Raw genomic sequence first — 20,410 nt, forward strand, 5'->3', positions numbered from 1 at the left:
ATGATTGCTCCACAGTTGATTTTTTCACACCAAGCTGCTTGCCTATTGTAGATTCACTCTTCCCAGTCTGGTGCAGGTCTACAATACTTTTCCTGGTGTCCTTCGAAAGCTCTTTGGTCTTGGCCATGGCGGAGTTTGGAGTCTGACTGTTTGAGGCTGTGGACAGGTGTCTTTTATACAGATGATGAGTTCAAACAGGTACCATTCATACAGGTAACGAGTGGGGGACAGAAAAGCTTCTTACAGGAGACGTTACAGGTCTGTGAGAGCCAGAGATTTTCCTTGTTTGAGGTGACCAAATACTTATTTTCCACCCTAATTTACGAATAAATTCTTTACAAATCCTACCATGTGGATTCATGGATTTTTTTTTCACATTCTGTCTCTCACAGTTGAAGTGTACCTCTGGTGCAAATTACTGACCTCTGTCATCATTTTAAGTGGGGGAACTTGCACAACCGGTGGCTGACTAAATACTTTTTTGCCCCACTGTATATCCTATTTAAGTATTTAGTAACATAAAGGGTATTTCTGGTCAACCGAGGTGGGTCTATAGGCATTTTGAATCATAAAGGAAAATTATAATTCTCTTTATTATGACACTCTAGTTCTTTATTGGGATAAAAACATTGTGATTATGATAGCTTGTCAGTCAAAGAGATTATACAGTCATGTGAAAAACAAAGGGTTCTATGCATTTCTGTGAACACCTTTACCATATGTCAAAATTGCGAGGATAAGAAACAACCAGGTCATGTTAATCAAATGCACTTGATTAATTGATGTTTGACGCAACAATACTATTACTACTACTACTACTAATCTTTTAATAGTAATAATAATACAATAATTGATAAAAACATACATTTTGTCAGTTTGTTTGTCTGATGTTCAGGTGTGTGTTAAGGATTAGAAAGCAATCCTGCCAGGAGTGGATATCCTATCAAATTCACCCCAAAGTTAGGTGAAATGCTCAGAGAAACTGCAAAATCATAGAGTAAGTAATTTTATTTAGTATAAAATAAAATATTGTACTCGGAAACATACATTTATTAGTGTGTAATCATGTCTTCTAACGACCTTATGCATTTTTATTGGAATTAATCCACTGAAAAACTCATAAGCGCGAGCACCGTTTGTTAAACCCACCGTGGTGCAGAGATGGACACTCCACCTAATCACATTGTATATATGTGGTTATAGTCTAGTCGTACACATAGTACATCAAAGGCAGAGAAGAAAAGAACTCATAGGCATTCACGTTACATTGAGCTAAATATGTTTTATCATCCAAGAAGCTAAAAAGTGAAAGCAAAAGATGTGACCATCTTTTTATTCGCAAAAAGTAGTAGAAACAAACCAGCTGTTATGGAGAAAAGTCCTACAGTGGCCACCACAGCTAGGATTATGCACTTGAACTAGGAGTAAAAATAACAGAATTCCTTAACACCAATCTGCACTCTACAGAGTGATGTGATTTTACATAGTCTAGTTTTAAGAGAGCTGTGCACAAAAAATGCCGACAAATATCAATGAGATGAAATGACCAAAATAAAAGTGCGCCATAAGTCCTCCTCAACAATGTGAAAGACTCATAGTCACACAGAATACGATTACTTCAAGTTGTCACTGGTAACTGTGGTTCTACACTACTGACTCACTACCTTAAAAGTTTAATGTGTTCTGATAGGATTTTTTATAATTATTAAAAATAAGATGAAAAAGCAACACAATAAAATAAACAAAAAACAACTTACAGAAGAAATCATTGCAAGTGTCTTTTATTCGTTTCTCAGACACAATAAAGCACATAACCCAGAGCACAACAGGACTAGGGGGTGTATGAGCAAAGGACATCCTGTGATGAAGGAGAAATGACTGATTCAAAGCAACGCCTGGACAGAGACGTTATTACTCAGGCTGAGCAATGCAATTCATTTTTTTCCCTCGTTGCAATAACAAATCATACGTGCATGTCTTATTTGCAATATTTAAAAAACACATTTCTAGAAATTATTCATAATGTCGTTGGCGGTGGCATCTCACACATCAGCTGGCGGCTCTGACATCAGCCAGCGACAATTCTTCCACTTTTCAAATCGAGATGATAATCTTTTTCTTTTCCTCCACAGTACAAATCTCCAGCTCCATATTTAAGTGATTTCAGCTGTCAATAACCTTAGAGGGCTGAAAAATTAAACGCTTTAACGACACAGTCAAAGCTACATGTTAATCAAACACAGGTCTGCAGTTGACACAGCACTGAAAACGATAGTAGATAAAATCTCTTACATTGTAAACAGATAGCAATTACAACTTAATCTGGTCCACAACAGTGATATATTACTCATCTATAGTTTTCCTCATAGTGCTCATTTATACAATACTGGCTTTTAAGTCAACATCTTTAATTTCTTGACATGACATGTAAGAAAGAAGAATGCTACATAAGCTTTGAATAATATATATACTGTCTATATATGTAAAGCTGAATTACCCTTTAAAACACTTCACATCAATATCAAATACTGTGAAACCATTACAGTTATACTTCAGTCCTTTCTACCTCATCTACCAACACATTCTACAAGTCTCTATGGTGGAATGGATTCAGTACATTTGAATGTTCAGCTCTCAACAGCATTGTTAAATTTCACAAAAGCATCCAGTTACACCTCCCTGAGATGAAGACCATACTGAAATGAAAGGAAATATATATTTTTTGAAACACTGACTATATATAATAGACTGTATATGCTGCATTGGACAGCAATTTAAAACAAAACAAAGTCTCTCTTTTCAACGTGCGGTAGAGATCATGTCTGGTGACATCTTTTTATAACCAAGAGAAACCTAGCTGTTCTTTGTAACAGGTGTGATCAACAACTTCCTGGACGAGGCCTAGAAAAATTAAAAACTTTTCCCAATTTAAACCATACCTGAAAAATTCAAGATCAGCTTTTCAGATCAGTCTGTGGAAGTCGCATTTTGTCTACCACTACTTGTGCCTCTGTAATTTCCACTGGCTCTTCCAGCGCAGTGTGTTTGTGTGGCCAAACATGACAGATAATTACAGTATGGTGGCACAAGACAGGTAATTTTCTGTCAGTGTTCTCCCTCAGATCCCACAGGAGCATGGTGTTGACAGTCTCACTTTGTCATGGTGCAAAATCCAGTGAATGAGTAACAACAACCATGCTTCTGGTCTCGATCATCACCTACCATTAGGCTTTGAAATTTATGTCACTTCCAAACATAATTTGAAGGTGGTCCATTGTGAAAGTTTGTAAATGTAAATGGTCAGAACAGAACTTCCAGAGAGGGATCTAAAAATAGCTGCGCTGGAAGCTGTCTGAACCTAAAAAGATGATCTTGAACTGATCCAAATTGAAATCAGGTAAGGTTTTAACGCACGCAAACATATGCATGTGTATTATATATATCAGGCCCAATCCCAGAACTTTTTTCACACCTTAAAAACAACTTTAATGTAATTTTTTGTTTGATTTTGACATCGTTTCTGTCAATGATGATAACAGATAACTTTTTATTATTGAAGTCATCTGGGACTGCTTTAAAACAAGGACAAATTTCTACAGGGGCAAGAAACATGAAACCCAAACAACCAGACAGTTAGAGTAGCTCAACTTGAAGCCCAGAGTTAGCTGAAGATGTCGGATTACAATGGCACAACCAGTGTGGTAATAATGTCTGGATGGCCTTATACATGGAAAAGATTGAGTGTATGTGTGACTTTCAGTCTTTTGGAATGTTCTAGAAATTCTTTGAGGCAGCCCTTCACTTCCCATGATGCAAAGCTGTAGGACAAGGGTGCTCCAGACATCAAAGAGTTCTTTTAGTTAGACGGTTCCTGTTTCTAAGTCTAGTTTATGCAAATGATTTGGTACCAATGGAATCAACTGGTAATAGCGCTCTTTTCTTTGTATGTCTGCAGAAGAATACTCCCACCTCAAGAGCTTGCAACGCAAATCCTTTCATGCTGAAACGAAGCTAACTGGGTGGAGAACTTGGGGCAGATGAGCTAAGTATCCTGGAGGACCCGAGGAGAAAAATATCTGTGCTGCTTTGCTTGGGATGATGCTGGGGTACATGGATAGAGTTTGGGAAATCCTTCTTTGTTTCTCCTTTTGGCTAACTTTTTCTGACTTGTCTGATTGTTTGACAGTTTCTTACCCCACTTGATTGCTTTACAGTGATGTTAGTTGTTCCCAGATCACAGCAATTAACATGGTGAAAGCAAAGTTCTTACCATGGTCCCAGTACTGGCAAATTAAAAGTGTTGAAAGCTTCTATTTGAAACTTGTAATCCTGTGTAGATGCAGACAAATCTCACCAGTTCTGGTGGTCTTCTTACAGCACAACCAAAACCCAAGAAAAAAGAGCAATTTAGTCTTCAGTATGGCCAATAGAAGACAATACCAATGCAACTTATTGTTAGACTTCTACTAGTGTCATTATTGCCATTAACCCCTTAAAAGCTACAAGGGGATTTAGGTCCAGAATGTATGCACTAAATTACACTGTTACCTTACATAATTTAGGGCAATGATTTAACAATGTTAGACACTATGCATGTGTTACATTAAAACTGAGCAAACGCAAACAAACCCTTATATTCTTAATTCCACTTACAGTACTTAACATGTGAAAAATAAAGCTAAATTCAGTCCATGCATGTTAGAAAGGCTGCTGCGTATCAGATCCACCTTAATATTCTCAGATGGTCAGTGGACTGAAAAAACAAATAATTAAAAACAAGAAAAAGGAAAAAAAAAAAGCAAGCAGAGAATACAGCCGCAGTGTGAAGGTTTATGGTTTGGGAGTGGCTAACAATGTGCAGGAACTGCACTTTATATTGAAAGGTGAGGGAGCTGATGCAGTTCTAGTGTTAGAAAAAAAAAATCCAAAACAGACAGAGTAAAAAGCCAGAGAGAGATGGAAATGGAGAGATAAGGAGAGAAATTGAAATAGTTTTGAGAGGAGCGAAAAGCATGGCGGAGGCAGAAAAAGCAGGGCAAGCTGAACACAGCTTGTCTGACATCAATCCAGTAGTAGTTTGTTTTTGTTTTTTTGTTTTTAATCGGCATCCCACGCTCACTGGACACATATCTGATTCTTCAGACTGTTGGAGAAAAACAGAAAGAGACGGAAAAGATTCATCAGTGATACACTTCAGATATTGTATACACAGTTTATGCAGCACATGGCAAAATAAAGGAAAAGAAACATTTTGGTGCTGGCTGCTGTCGCCATTGATTTACACCAGTTAAGAATCATAAAAATGTCAAGAAACTCATCAGTTTCACAATGGATAAGAAAACGATGTCAAAGCTTACACTCACTGGACACTATTAGGTCCACTTTGCTAGTCCTGGGTCTGACCCTGCCTTGCAGATGTCGCAGAAGAAATTGAGACTCATCAGACGAGCTAATGTTTTTTCCAGTCATTTAATGTCCAACTTTGAGAACTGCGTGTGTTGCTGGACTGAAAAAAATCAACATCTTCCACACTGCAGAGCTTGGAATGACATATACCACCAAGATATGATAAATAGGTAGAAATTGGAGTTATTCAGTCTTCAAGCTCTTCTTCTTTTTCAGAGATGCTCTTCTACATACTTTGGCTCTAATGAGTGATTATCGGAGTTACTGTTGTCGCGTTTGTTTTCTGAGAGAGGATGAACAAACTCAAAGATGAATTTTATTTATAATGAAGTTTATTAAATGGTCGAAGGTTCCAGTTACAGCACTGCGGACCTCTCTCTGTCCAGCTGTCCTGACAGAGAAAGGGTGCCACTCCTCAGGGAATAAAGTTTTAATAATAGCATAGAAATATCACATGAATATGATTGGTTAAAAATTTGGCGAGAAGCCTCAGACTTGGCTTTCCATAGATAGTGTTTGCTCCAGTTTCTGTCTCCTCCAATCAGGCATCTTTCTCTCCGTAAAAGAAAACTCCTCCCCATTTCCCTGTTGCTATGCAGTTTAGTAGTTTTTCAATTCAAGCTCACCCTGACTGCACGTGTGTGTGGGTTCCACCCAGCACCTATCTCCACACCATAACATTTTCACTTCAAACCAGTCCAGCCATTCTCCTCTTTTATCAAAAACACATTTTCAACCAGAGAAATGAGCTCACTGGATATTTTCTTTCTTTCTTTCTTTTTTTTTAATTATTCTCTGTAAAGCCGAAAAGTGGTTGTGTGGGAAGTCTCTGAAATTTAAGACTAGCTTTGTTCCCCATTCTGATGCTCAAATTTCAGCAGGAAGTCTAAATGCATTGGGCTTCTGCCATGTGGTTGGCTACTTAGAAATTTATGTTAATGAGCAGGTATATGGCGTGCCTAGCAAAGTGACCAGTGTATATATATATCAAAAGACAAACCAAAAATCTTTCAAAAGTTTTAGGCTTCCTGTTGAATTTTGCAAAAGTTTTGAATTGAAAAGAGTAAATATGAATAATTGGTTTATGGAAACCATGCAGGGTTTGGTTTGTTATATATTCTGACAGGGCAAAAAAAAAAGATTTTGTTTGTGTTTTCTCCTCTTCAGCTGAAATTTTAAAATAAATAGAACAGAATAAATAGAAAAAAGAATACAGGAAAAGAATAAAGGTGTTATTTGGATGTAGATTATTGGATGTAGATGTAGATTATCATTTAAATTGATATGCAGAGGCTTTACCTGTTTGTTTTCTTCCTATTTTTTAAACTAATACTGCTGAAAAAAACACCAACTTGTTCTTATCCAGTTAATAAGTTTTTAGATCTTTTAATGCTCCAAACAGATGAGAGAATCTGGCTGCTTGTGTTTCTTGTCATGTTCTGTCGCCTTCAGCCTCAGTTTTCCTTTATATATCGTGTTGAATCTCCATCAATCCTGCACATGCTGTACAAAAACAATATGAGTGTGTAGTTCCACACACATATTTAAATTTAAACTGCTGTGCACAACATACAACCATACCTCAGCTGCCATCCTCAGAGCATCCCAGGATGTATAGTAGTTTCTGTTTTACTATTTTATTACAAATACAAAACTTCATTCATGTTTTTGTGGCGTGGCCCTCCAGTGTTCTAAGTAAACATTAATTCGGTCTGTTCAAAATGAAATAGAGAGACACCAGTGCCAGAGTGGCCATCGGGGGCAACGGGAGAATTAAACACATAAATTAATCCGTTCACACATTGTAAAGTTGAACCTGCACACACAGCTCTTTTTCTCTTGGGTTTTTTTTTTGTTTGTTTTGATATTGTGAAGTTTTAAAATGCCAGAGATGACTGCACAACTGCTGAGACATAATGGTAGTTATTGTTCAAAATAATGTTGCCGGTTTTGTATTATGAAAAATATGACAGCTCAGTATGCAGCAAAGATTTGAAGAAAAAAAATATTCTAAAAAGGTTTTGGTAATCAACTTGTATTTGCAGTCAATCATGTCTCTCATTAAATAGTAAAGAAAAGAAAACAGATGTGAATCAAATTAAGGTTAATGAATCTCTTGTCACATTGCAGTTTTGTATAGTACGTTCTACATGCAGAAACTTGGTGTGCTGAAATGACAGAAGAATAACCAAAGTGTCTGTAGCCTTCTGATTTTTATGCCAGTTAATAATCACTTCATTCATCCATCTTTCTGCCCCTTGTCCTGTCACAGTTCCTACCAGTAGGACATATCCACAAGACTTAATCTAGGAGGTGTGCATGAGGCATCCAAATCACAACCACTTCAACTTGCTACTTGTTATGTGGAAGAGGACTATAACCTGTCCTAAACTACGGAGCTTTTCCAAGACAAGCTCCCACAGAAGAAGAGGAACATCCACTACATGCATGTATGGCCATAGGTGAGGGTGGGATCATAGATCAACCAGTAAAAAAATACAGCCATACAGCTGTTTACTCAATGCATTTGAAGCACTTTATCTACAACCATGGTCAAGTTTGAATCAGGAATGAACCCACAGGCTATTCTCCACATAGATGACCTCCTCTGAGCAAGCACTTGCTGAAAGTGGGAAGGAAAAAAATCATTTTAAAAAAGTTCCGCAGAACCAGGCTCAGGGAGGGGCTGCTATCTCCCGTGACCGATTAGGGGTGAGAGGAGGAAGAAAGGACAAAACAGACGCTGATGTTCTTTGTGGAGAAAGGCCATAGTTGGGTTTGAATCAAGACGCCTGCACTACCAAGACTGCAACCTTATTCTTTCAGTCACTATCCAGAGCTTGTCACCATAGTTGAGGGAGGGAATGTAAAAACAAATGAATGGCTTTGGTTTCAAGCTCAGCTGTCTCTTCACCACAAGAGACTGGGGTACACTCATCCACTTTAATTTAGCCAATGCACCTGCCAGTCTTCCACTCCACAAAGTCCTCTAGGAGTTTTCAGTGGGTTGGGTGGAGTGAACTCACCTAATCCTCAATAAGACTGGAGGTTTTTTGTAGACCCTGATTCAATGAATTGAATGCAGTTCAAAACATGACAGCATGGCCTAAAATGTATGTCCAGTTTCCTGAGGGCCTGCATGTGTCAAGGCCTAGGGCCAAAGGCAGTCAAGGGGATCTAACACCTCTGCATGAATGAGTTATTGTTTGCATGCCAAAGATTTAATTGACAGAGACAGACCGAGACATTTTAGCTGATAGAAAGCTCAGTGATACATAATGAAAAACAAACCTAAGACCAGGCAGCAGGAACACCTGACTTTATACTTTGAACTGAAATTATGTTTCAATGGAAATGTAATTTCTTTGTAAACGTAAACATATAACATGAAACATGATTTAAAATAGATCCTCATAAGGATTAGGCCAGGTGGTTTGTTTTTAAAGAATAAATTATTTAGCATTATTTCTTTTAAAATATTTGCCTTTGAAAAATCTGGAATGGAGATACAATAACTGTATAGAAATGTAGGTTTTCTGAAAGAAAGCTGACCTTGATTTACAATATTCTTAACTTTCTAGTTCAGTGTGTCAGGTCAGAAAATATTCTTATTTTTTCTGTGGCTCAGTCCCTGAAATTTGCACAAATCTGCATGTCTTTCAAACTACCGTCAATGACTGATGCACACTTGGCCTGCAATTCATTTCAACAGCCATGTTTCTGTACTTGTGCAATGTGAGACATCTGGAGAACATTCCTTTTGAACTTTTGAAAGTATAATCTGCTGCAGATAAGTTTCAGGACTCAGTTTATACAAGTGGTTAGTTTAAGCACCGTTTTAGAGACTAATGATGCATGGTTCCCTGGAGGAAATTCTTAAAGCTATTGCAGTTGATTGAAAAATCAGATAAGTATATATCAGCAATAAGTTGATTTGCAGAATCGAAAAGGTAGAGATCTGGTCCTGTCTACCATTCTGCTCCTTTTTGTTCCATGCACTCAATGAAATCGTTTTTCTTTCTCTTGACATCCAGTGTCAAAAAGTTGCCAAGTAATCACAATCGTTGTGTGATTGAATAGGTGACTTCAAGCTTTTTCTGCATTGGTCCAGCAACCCAGACCAACAGATGGCCTCATCTTATCGCTTTATCATTACAGAGTTGCTGTCCTGACGTCTCCTCGATTAGCAGGACTGATGTACTCCCAGGTTCAATCGGTCAACACAATAAAGACTCAGTCACGACACACCAAAGGCTGCCTGTCCCTCAGACAGCACAAACAAGGGTGCCCATGGTTTGATAGAGCAGATGGGGAAAAAAATTCAGAGGCATCGTGCAATTTTCCCCAGTGGGGACACACAATAACTGCACAATTGTGAGCAGGAACATGACAGACTGGCAGTTAGCATCGCTTCTATTGTTTGTTGCACGTAATCAAATGGCTTTTTCTCTGTCAGTGCAATGGAAATTGCATGTTGTCCTTAGTCGAACTAAGCAGAGTAATCACAGTCTGCTCTGCAAAAAGAGCATCCTGCTGTGTTTGTCTTGCAAAGACAAAAACAACTACACAAAACAAACTGTTGTGCTTATTTCACTGGTAAGCTCAACGTGGCAGAATGCACCAATGCTTCAGACTTATACCTCGACACAGAAAGTGTTTTGACTTACTACCCTGAACCTTTCTTAACAAACAGATCTTGTAACCCTCTTCCTCGTACACCAAGTATTTGGGTAGAAAAAGAAGGACAGTTTGGTCACTCAGTTGCTCAGAAATGTCCTTGCTTTTTTAAGAAAAGCACATGTGATTCTATCTAATGTAAAACTGATAGAAATGAATGATTCATAATAAACATTTATCATTTCTGATGGAATATCTGCCCATATTCAGCAACAAACACTCCTCTATTCTAATGGCAGAGGTTTAACATCCTAAAAGGCTGATTGATTTAAAAAAAATTTTTTTTGCATAGCTAACAACTGTTGTGCCGATTAAATAAGCAATCACTTTGAATTATTTGACTTTCTTAAGCAGAGAAGTCAGGCTCATTTTACATTATGTGCCACATACAGCCCACTTTGGTCTGTACATTTTACAGAAAAAGTTCTGGTTGTTTACGTCTTGATGCATGCTCAATCAATCAGGTAAGCAAATCTCCAAAAGTTGATTCTGTTCATCTGGTTGTAGCGTTTTGTGGGAGAAACGTTTCGTCACTCATCCAAGTGACTTCTTCAGTCTCAGCTGATTGCAGGTTTCCCCAATCTTATAAACAGTACATTTGCATAATGACTGAAACCAGCCCACTGAAGGAACAATGGGCTGGGAGGTCCTTGCTATCCTACCCTGGAACACCACCAAGCCATTGGTTCACATATGTGGATGAACCCTGGGTGAAAATGAAATCTCTGTACGTACCACAATTCACGGATCACATTAACTTGGTGGACCGACACATCAAATTCACCAGGGAGGATATGAAAAGGGGCAGGTTAGCCTTCTTAGACTGTGAGATTTCCATCAGTAATGGGGGACATCTAAAAGCTGACGTGTACCATAAACCTACGCATACGGATCAGTATTTAAGGTTTGACTCTCATCATCCACTGGAGCACAAACTGGGTGTCATTAGGACGCTATAACACAGAGCGAACACCATCCCCACTGACACAGTGGCCAGGGAGGCAGGAGGACATCACATCAAGAAGGCCCTGAGTAAATGTGGTTTTCCCAGCTGGACTTTTGTCAAAGCTGGAAAGGCACCTAAAGAAAGCTGATCCAGGAGAGAAGGACAACCGCTGCCCAAGCGAAAACCTGTAGTGATTCCATATGTGTCAGGAGTATCGGAGCAGTTGAGACGCATTTTTTCTAAACACCGGGTCTCTGTAGCTTTTAAACCCCAAAACACGCTGCGCCAAAAATTGGTCCACCCCAAGGATCGGGTCCCCCGACACAAACAGAGTAACGTAGTGTATGCTGTCCGGATTGCCAGGATTTATACACCGGGGAAACCAAACAACCTCTGGCGAAGCGGATGGCCCAACACAGAAGAGCTACCTCGTCAGGCCAGGACTCTGCAGTCTATTCACACCTACAGGCCAGTGGACACTCTTTCAATGATGAGGATGTACACACCCTGGACAGGGAGGAACGCTGGTTTGAGCGCGGAGTCAAGGAGGCCATTTACGTGAAATGGGAAAGACCATCTCTGAATCGAGGAGGGGGCCTTAGGGTACATCTTTCGCCACCTTACAATGCTGTGATTGCAGCCATTCCCCAACTGTCTGTGAATGGGACTCATGGCCATTGATCAGTGGGCTTTGATCAGTGGGTTTTGGTCAGTGGTTGTTGATCAATGGTCATGAGAATTTGCATAATTAAGATTAAGGAACTGACCTCCCAGCCCATTGTTCCTTCAGTGGGCTGGGTTCGTACATTATGCAAATGTACTGTTTATAAGGTTGGGGAAACCTGCAGGCAGCTGAGACTGAAGAAGTCACTTGGATGAGTGACGAAACGTTTCTCCCACAAAATGCTACGTCCAGATGAACAGAATCAACTTTTGGAGATTCTGGTTGTTTATTGTCCTGACACTCCTGTAATTACTAATTATAAAGAATCGCTGTGCTCAAGACAAAGCCATCGGGATATGCAATTCCCCCGAAATCATTTGAATTAACTCCTGAGTTCATGGTAAATTTACCCTGATGAAGTGAGCTAATGCTTTTTAAATTCTAAGGGCCAATCACAATTTTTATGCCACATTTCCATCGCTGAATGTCACACATTTCATTACTCTGCTTGGTTTCAGGTAGGTCTCCAGCGTATGTGATAAAAAAAACACTTGCGCCTTAACCCATCATTAAATCTCCATGGAAATCCAAAAATAAACAGGCTAATTTGCATTCACGTATTTGACTGTTATTGGCAGCCATGTAAATCTACCCTTTATGAAAAATTGTGTGTATGTGGCTAAAAGAAAAGTATCACATTTTATGTAAAAATATAAATTTTCACACATTAATGAAAGAATTAGCACACTAGGGAACCTTATTTTAACGCTGAATAATTTTCACAATGTGAGTCAAACATGGGGAGATATTTTTGTCTCTCCACTCATTATCATGGAAATGCAGAGTGGGATGGTGTGATATTAAAATGAAAAGGCATAGTGGAATATAAGAGCATCTCCAAAGTGAAAGAGAGAGAAAGAAACAGGCAGGAAGCCAAAAATGGGGAAAAAGGAAACAAACAGAACTGAAGACACCTTAAGACCAATGAAAGAAGGGAGGGGGAATGGAGGGCAGAGGGATCTTTCTTTTTTTATTCTGACAACAGAATTGTTTCTCAGCACTATGGTGCTTTATATATCTGAGGGTTTCATATGTATAAGTCTATACTGAGTCAAATGCTTTACAACCCCATGTTAATTAGATTCAGTATTAGGTAGAATCTCCCTTTCTTCAACGATCCCAAGACAAAAAACAAAATTATGTCATTCAAAGTCAGTGTTCTCTTTCAAAGCATTCTAAATTATTTCTTCTTACATTAAGTCATGTTACATTTGATCTGATACAGCAGAAAAAAATAGTTTTAAACAGATTTGTGTTTGTTTAATTCAGTTAACGGGTAAATGGACTGCTGTATGTTCAGTGCCTTTTTACTCTATGCGAGGACTCAAAGTGCTCCCTAAACTTCACACAGTAACACGTATCCATGCTGTGCTTTTATCTATGCCTAAGCACTTTAATTAACATTCACACGCACAGCTGTGTCATGGGCAACTCAGGGTCCAGCATCCTACCTGAGAATATTCAATGAAGGAGAGGAGAGGCCAGGATTGAACGCTTGACCTTCAATTGGTAGAAAATCTGCTCTAAGACCTGAGTCACAGCCACCCAAACACAGCAACGGTGAGCAGTCTCACTGCTTACTGTTTTTTTTTTTTTTGTTTACACCATTTGTTTTCTCATTTGTGTGGCCAACATAGCAGGTAGTAAGTGAGGCAAACTGGTGCACAGAGGTTTGATTTCTATAGCAGTCATTATGTTTGTCCCTGTTCACATCCAGCAGTTACAGAATATCAAATTCAGCCACCATCCTGTTCCTGTGCATAATTTAACATTTTTGTTGTCACAATCTTTCCAGGCCAGAACTGTTTATGGATTATCTTTGTGTGGACCTTTGGAAGGAACTTGTTTTGTTCATGGTTGGTGTTATATTTCTACGGTAACAGCTGGTAACAGCTTATTTTCTAGTATGTGTGTATTGCTACCATACATGGTATGACACTAAGCTTACATAAACATGCACACACAAGCAAATAGTATTGTGCTCACCATTTTCATGCTAGTTTTGTTTCTAGCCAACTAGTCCACACACAAACCTTTCCTAATCAGCTTTCCTTCACATTGATGTGAAATATCATGAGGTGCCATGGAAAATGAATAAGAAGCAAGAAAAAAAGAACAGCGGAATCTAACTGCACTTAAAGACTCCTTGGTCTTAGATGCTTTACATGTTCTTACTGTATGTATTACTATATATAACATATCACTTCCTTACCAAGGTTGAAGGTTTAAAGAAAAGGAAGCACATGACCTATAAGGTGCAATTAAATCGTTCCTTAGTATTAAGAGAATTTGAATAGCTTTTATTATGACTGCTGCAGATGCTTCACTTAGCTCAGTTAGGAACCTTCCTTAGTAATCTTGACTATGTGACTCCAAATCTGCATAATTCTTGCCTCTGCGTGCTTCGCGTCTCACTTGTAGTCACTTCCTGTTTTCTTCTTTTTCTGGTATTTGGTTCTATTTTATGTTTTTGGTTTTTTTTACATCATGTCCTTTTTTGCCAACTTCTAATTCCTTGACTGTTTTCACCTGTATTGCTTTTAATTTTTCTAGATTATCTGCCTTCATTAAGTCATGTATTAAAACTTGAATTTTGTTCAGTAATCCTGCTGCAGTGTTCTGCATTTTGGTTATCATTCTGTCGAACATGTAGCAGATTTAATCTTCTCTGGCTTTTACAGATACAGCTGTGAGCTGGTCTGACTTGATCCGAGGTTGCAATATTACAAATGTTCTGATTCTGTCACAGGTTCTCTCAGGTTTGGTATTTGCATCTGATCTAACTGGGGTCTCTACTCAGAGTCAAGTGCAGAGCTCCTGAAGCACCCTTAGCACAGTGAGTGCTGTGGCTACCTATTGACCACTTAATTAGCATGTGAAAGTATCTGCAATTTGATGCATTTCTCTCCAGCACAGCCTCATATTTCACACATCACTGCTGAGCACTTATACGAGATGTATGCTTCAAATGACTGCAAAGAAATTTTCTCATCAACAGATTCAGTCAGCAGTCTTGTATGTAAAAACCCTTCTTCTGCAGACCGATGACTGGCTTTTAAATTAGCTGGACTGTGTCATAAAACATGTGGAAAATAAATTCAAAGAAGCAAGAGGAAGCCTTCTAGGAAGAGCTGGCAATCTAGTTGTGCTGTAGGCAGGGTGAGCCAGTCCACCCTCTGTATTCCACAGGATTGCCAAGACTTGGGAAAACAATTATCCAGGCCAAAAAACTTGTTCATTACCTTTCACTGAATGATAAGAATCAAATTCTGTGTGGTTTAGTTTGATTTATTTTTCTTTTGTTCTTATGGTTATATAACTTTTGATGCAGTCATGTGACATCACTGCACCAGTTTATCCTGGGAAAAATAAAAGATCTGTATAATATGATTGTGCATTAGGGCTAAAGTTATACAAGAATTATATAGAATTCCTAGAAAATATGAAGAAGTGGCTTAGACTTTAAGGAGCTTGAGGATGATACATGGCCTCAAACACTGCCCGAAGCAATGTGCTGCTCTGCACAATCATACTTTCACAGATTTAAGTCAAGAGTAAAATTTTTCACGCTACTACTGCATAAAAAGCCCCCGAGCTAACTTCTTAAGGTGGAGAAGGGTCTCTTAAGTAATTCACAGTACAGTCGGCGTAGGTTACACTGCTTCACAACCTTCAATGGCCGAGAGCAACAGCACAACCTGACTGCATCCACCCCTCCCACATGGCAACTCTGCAACTTATGTATTCCTGTGGTGTGTGACAAATTGTATCAGGACGTTGCTCTAGTGAAGCATTTTTCATGCATAATTCATTCTCCAGCCTACATTCCACATGGACATTTTCAAATCCCTTTGAAGTTAATTCTCTCTTCATGATAAACAGCCTCCCTCGCTGTGGCTGTGCGGGTCACGATTGTCAGTGTGGTCTGTGCTGGGAGAAATCACCTGTCCCAAGCAATTTCACAATACAAGAGGTTTACATCTAATAATTCACTGTGGGAAAATGATCTGTGCCTGATCAAAATGACAGGAGGACTTAATGCTGCATGATTTACAGTTAATTGAGCACTGAACTAGTTTTGTTCTACATAAAACAAACAGAACAAACAGGAGATTATGTATAACCCTTTTGTGTACCTTTACACAGTACACTGCATGCCCTAATGACAGGTATATAGAAATATTGCATGGTGGATTCAGCTCAGCACTCAATATAATGTTCTGCATGAAACAAACAGACCACAGGCAGTTCAGATTGGCTGCCATACCATAGCTGGCAGGTGTCATCTGCCATACTACTAAACTTAGGACTAATTCATAAATTATCTTCAAAATTTGATATATTTCGACGTACGGTGACCGCAGCTGGCATTTTACTGTAATGACTTTGTGTTAGCATAAAGATATAATAAAAACAGGCGTGTTTCTTGAATCATAAATTGTTTCATCAGGACTCCGTGGATAGGAATGTCAGTTTTGAAAGAAATAGTGCATGCACATCTTATAATATGTTTAAGTCAGCTGAAGAAAAAGGGAGGCTGAGAGCCCAAACACAGCTACTTTTCAATTCTGTGTATTTTTGGGGTCTGTACTAAATGTGAGGTTATTAAGCATTTTAAAGAACCACAACCAGAACCAAGTGTAGAACCGCATTTTGACTGTTCTATCCTGATGATAGTGCAATAATTATATAGAAAGTAACTATACTCAGCACATCCCAAAGGTGCCTTTTTGGATAGGGATCTAGTGATGCTGGATGCCATTTGAGCACAGTTAACTCATGTCATGTTTAAGAAACCAGTTTCAGATTATTTAAGCTTTGTGACTTGCACGTTACCCTGCTGAAAGTAGCCATCAGAGGATGAGGTAGGCTGTGGTATTTAAACAATGCTCAGTTGGTCCAACAGGAGCCTAAAGTGTGCCAAGAAACACACCATTACACCACCACCTCCAAACTGAACCAATGATACACGTCAGGATGGATACATGCTTTCCTGGTCCTTATGACAAATTCTGACCCAACGTTCGAAATGTCACAGCAGAAACTGAGATTCATCAGTACAGATAATGTTTTTTTTTTCAAGTCATCGAATGTCCACTTATGGTTATCCTGTGTGAATTCTAGCATCAAAGTTTAGTTACTCTTGCCCTCCTATCAGCTCAAAACAGTCTGGTCATTATTCTCTGACCTCGTGTCATCTTTGTTGTCCCATCCTTTGTAAACCCTAGAGATGGATATGCAGCAAAATCCCAGCTGATCAGCAGTTTCTGAAATGCTCAGTCTGACACCAACTACCGTGTCACATTCAAAGTCCTTTAAATCATCTCGCCTCATTCCTTTGCTCGGTTCCTTGACCACTGTGCTGCTGCCATTTGACTATAATTATAGACGTTATTCAAGGATTGCTTACAATCAGCCGCAAATGTGAACGTCACGGCAGAAGCGGTGGACAGATTAGACTGTCAAAATCACTTGGATCCAACTCTATGAACCGCTGATATCTTGACAAAATTTATGGGCTAAACTGCTGCTGCGGGTTAGGAATGTCCCATAAAAAGTGAGCACCATTTCTCCTGTCATGACCACACATGCCACTTACTTGATCTTCACCCAACAACTGTGGAAATTATTTGATCTGGACCAAAGTTGACTGGTGGATCAATGAAAACAAGGGCAGCTGACTGTGAGGAGACAAAATCCTCAACACATTTATAAATCAGTTACCATGATTTCTGCAGAAACTTCTGCTAACAAAACATTAAATTGTGTTTGCACTGTTATCACAGATATGGGTGTTTATGATTTTCATTACCAAAATTATATGAAATGAGTGTAACTTATATTCAAAATGTACCAGGAGAATTTAACTGTGGGGGCACAGCGACTTTTAGTGGGCAGATCTGGAGCACAGAGCCCTGTCCATAATGCTGACGCTGACCACAAACAAAGCTCAGAGCAAAGAGAGGCTTGAGAACCTTGTTAACAGCACTAATCATACATTATCCTGTTAGGCAGAACTACTGTTTCAGAGAGGTTTTATTACAGGAGACATTGTTTTCTTCATCATTTGAACTGGCTCCCATCCACCACACGGAGTCTGGCCTTCTTCAACAGTGATAGATGGTTTTCAATAACAAACAACAAGGAACAAAGTGAATACTTGATTACACTCCAGTGAATGACAGGGAATTAAATTAATGAGGGTTTGCATCTCATCTAACAGCAGGCCCCTGGGGGACTATCAGCCTAAGAGAGAAGCAAAAAAACAAAACAAAAACAGGTGATCTGACAGGCACTTGCCCCACTTGGAGGTTGACAATTGCTCCTCTGTAGCCAACTGCATCCCTGTGTTATCTCCCTGTGCACAGGGGAATTAATTAGGGGCTTGATGATCGGGAGAAATGAGGCTGAATAATAAAAACCTTGACGAGCACTTTCTGTGGTATTGCTCTCTTTCGCCTTTGTCCTTCCCAGCTCATGATGACTGCCAGTCCTGGAAGCTGCTCTTTTCATCCATATCCGCCTGCTACGTGCACATAAAGTGGTTTTGAAAAATCCCTCTACTGAGCAGCTAATAGGTGTGAGGTGTAAAAAGGCCCGGTCCCTTTCAGAGCTTCCCATCGTGCGCTGTTGTAAATCGCAGAGCCATTACACGGGAGATGAGTGCAGGGAAAATATGGGCAGTGAAAAATCCCCCCCTGCCTTGGTCCCGGCTATTTTGTGCTTCAGGACACAATGCACTCCGAACCACAGGTGCTCCAAGACCATTACAAAAACAGTTTTCTTTTCATTCTTTCTTCATTTTTCATATCAGATGAAGTTGTTATAGCTGAAGATCATCACTCAGAAACACACAATCAGTCATTTTTCCAGTCAAATTATCCCAACAGCTCCTGGGACAAACCTCACCAGAGACCAAAATTAATAATGCACTTGGCTGTCCTGCTTGGTTCATGAAGCAGAAAGATAAATATGGCATAGTAAATATCACCGTGTGATGGCAGGCTGTTGGTGTTTTTTACTGACTACAAGACAATGACAGATCACATTCAACATGGTGATAAGTAAGTTTTGTTATCTGTGGCATATTGGAGGGAGCTTCATATTTTTGAACTTGCAAAGGAAAGTGGAGAAAGAAAATAAAGAAACTAGGAAACAGAATTGAAATCTATGAATTTTTTCATAGCACTGAGGAATGGATGCATGTTTTTAAAAGAAAGCTATACTCACAGCTGTCAGTTTGGGCACACCTAGCAGCGTAAAGGTATGCAACTTTGAGAGATAAGGGTATGCAAATTACTTTGAGTTCACATTTTCAAAGGATAAGAATGTGACAGTAAAGTGGAAAGAGCTTTTGTATCTTGTGTCAAGATTCCTGCCCTGTCCTTGACTCCTCTTTTGTTTCTCTTTCGTGTTTTAAAGTGTTTTTTCCTCGCTGCTTTCCTGTCTTAGTGTTACTGAATGTGTTTTGTTTCTCTATGAAATTTGTTTTCTGTTTTATTTTTTTTAATTACTTGTGGGCTTTTTTCAGCTGATGCGCCTCTCTGTTTCTAGCTTCCGCCTCTCTAGTGTTTACAGTCTGATACTGCTGGCTGCTTGGTTCTGATTTCTGTCTGCTTGGTCCTGCAGTCAGATACTATTTTGAACCAAAACCTAATCCTTTGTCTTTAGTTCACCCTACGCCATGCCGTGCATCAAGCAGCTAATGCTTTCCATCATTAAACAGCTAATCAGGATATGTTATTATGCTTTTTAAATCAAAAACCAAAACAATGATAATTCTGATGAATTATCATCTACCCCCCCAAAAAAACAAAACAACGAAAAAGAAAAGAAAAGAAGAGAAAAACAAACTAACTAACTAACTAACTAACTAACTAACAAAACAAAACAACAAAAAAAAAGTATAGGCTCAGAGTTAAGAGTAGGGTTCGGGTCACCAGTCATGACTTGGACATGAACAACCCCGCTTTCCTGATTACAAAGTGCTGTGTAACTGCATGTGTGAATATATTAAGTATAACACTACATTAGAAAAGAGTAATTATGACTTATTGAATAAACAGCCCCAACACGGCTGATAACTGGAACAGTGCAGGAAAATAGACTTTTGTGTGTGTGTTTTCGGCCCTGAAATGCTAATTTATTTTTTTATTTTTATTTTTTTATTATTTATTTTAATTTCAGTTGTTATAGATGGGACAGACATGACTGAGGGATAGGAAAGGGAGAGAGAAAGATGAAGGAAAAGAAAAACAGAAGGGAAGAGGGAAAGTGAGAAAAGGCGCTTAAAAAGAGAAAGAAGAGAAAAAAAAATCTCCTGGATCACTCCCTTGCCTGGCACCCACCAAGGCAAGGGAGCCCAGGCCCATCCAGACCGGGGCCTACGGCATCAGGACCGCCCAGCCCCACAGGACCCGGGGCAGCCCACCCGACCCCACCGCAGAGGAAACTGTACCCACCCTAACATTCAATCATCTCCCAGACAGCACAAGACAGTAGACACCCAGGTTAAGTTTATTCTCATCCTCTCCTATGACTCTCCCCCACCTGCAGAGTGGACTCCTGCAAGGATGGAACAAACTCCCTGCTAGTTGAAGAGCCCCCCAGTTAGACTGATGCACCAGAGGCCCCCTGCGCCAGGGCTGAGCCCCCGT

At 39.4% G+C, this 20,410-nt stretch overlaps 1 protein-coding gene across 2 annotated transcripts in view; it reads right to left on the reverse strand.

Moving 5' to 3' along the window:
• Nucleotides 1–4,153: 4,153 nt before the first annotated feature.
• Nucleotides 4,154–20,410, reverse strand: part of zmat4a (zinc finger, matrin-type 4a) — a 155,930-nt gene continuing 139,673 nt past the window's right edge. For both annotated transcript variants that reach the window (XM_076890659.1, XM_004565799.4), the window contains one exon: nucleotides 4,154–5,143. In XM_076890659.1, the coding sequence (XP_076746774.1) occupies nucleotides 5,116–5,143 (28 nt within the window). In that variant the 3' untranslated portion in view covers nucleotides 4,154–5,115. The remainder of the gene's footprint in view (nucleotides 5,144–20,410) is intronic.

This window comes from Maylandia zebra, linkage group LG12, assembly GCF_041146795.1.
Source record: "Maylandia zebra isolate NMK-2024a linkage group LG12, Mzebra_GT3a, whole genome shotgun sequence".
NCBI classification, from domain to species: Eukaryota; Metazoa; Chordata; class Actinopteri; order Cichliformes; family Cichlidae; genus Maylandia; species Maylandia zebra.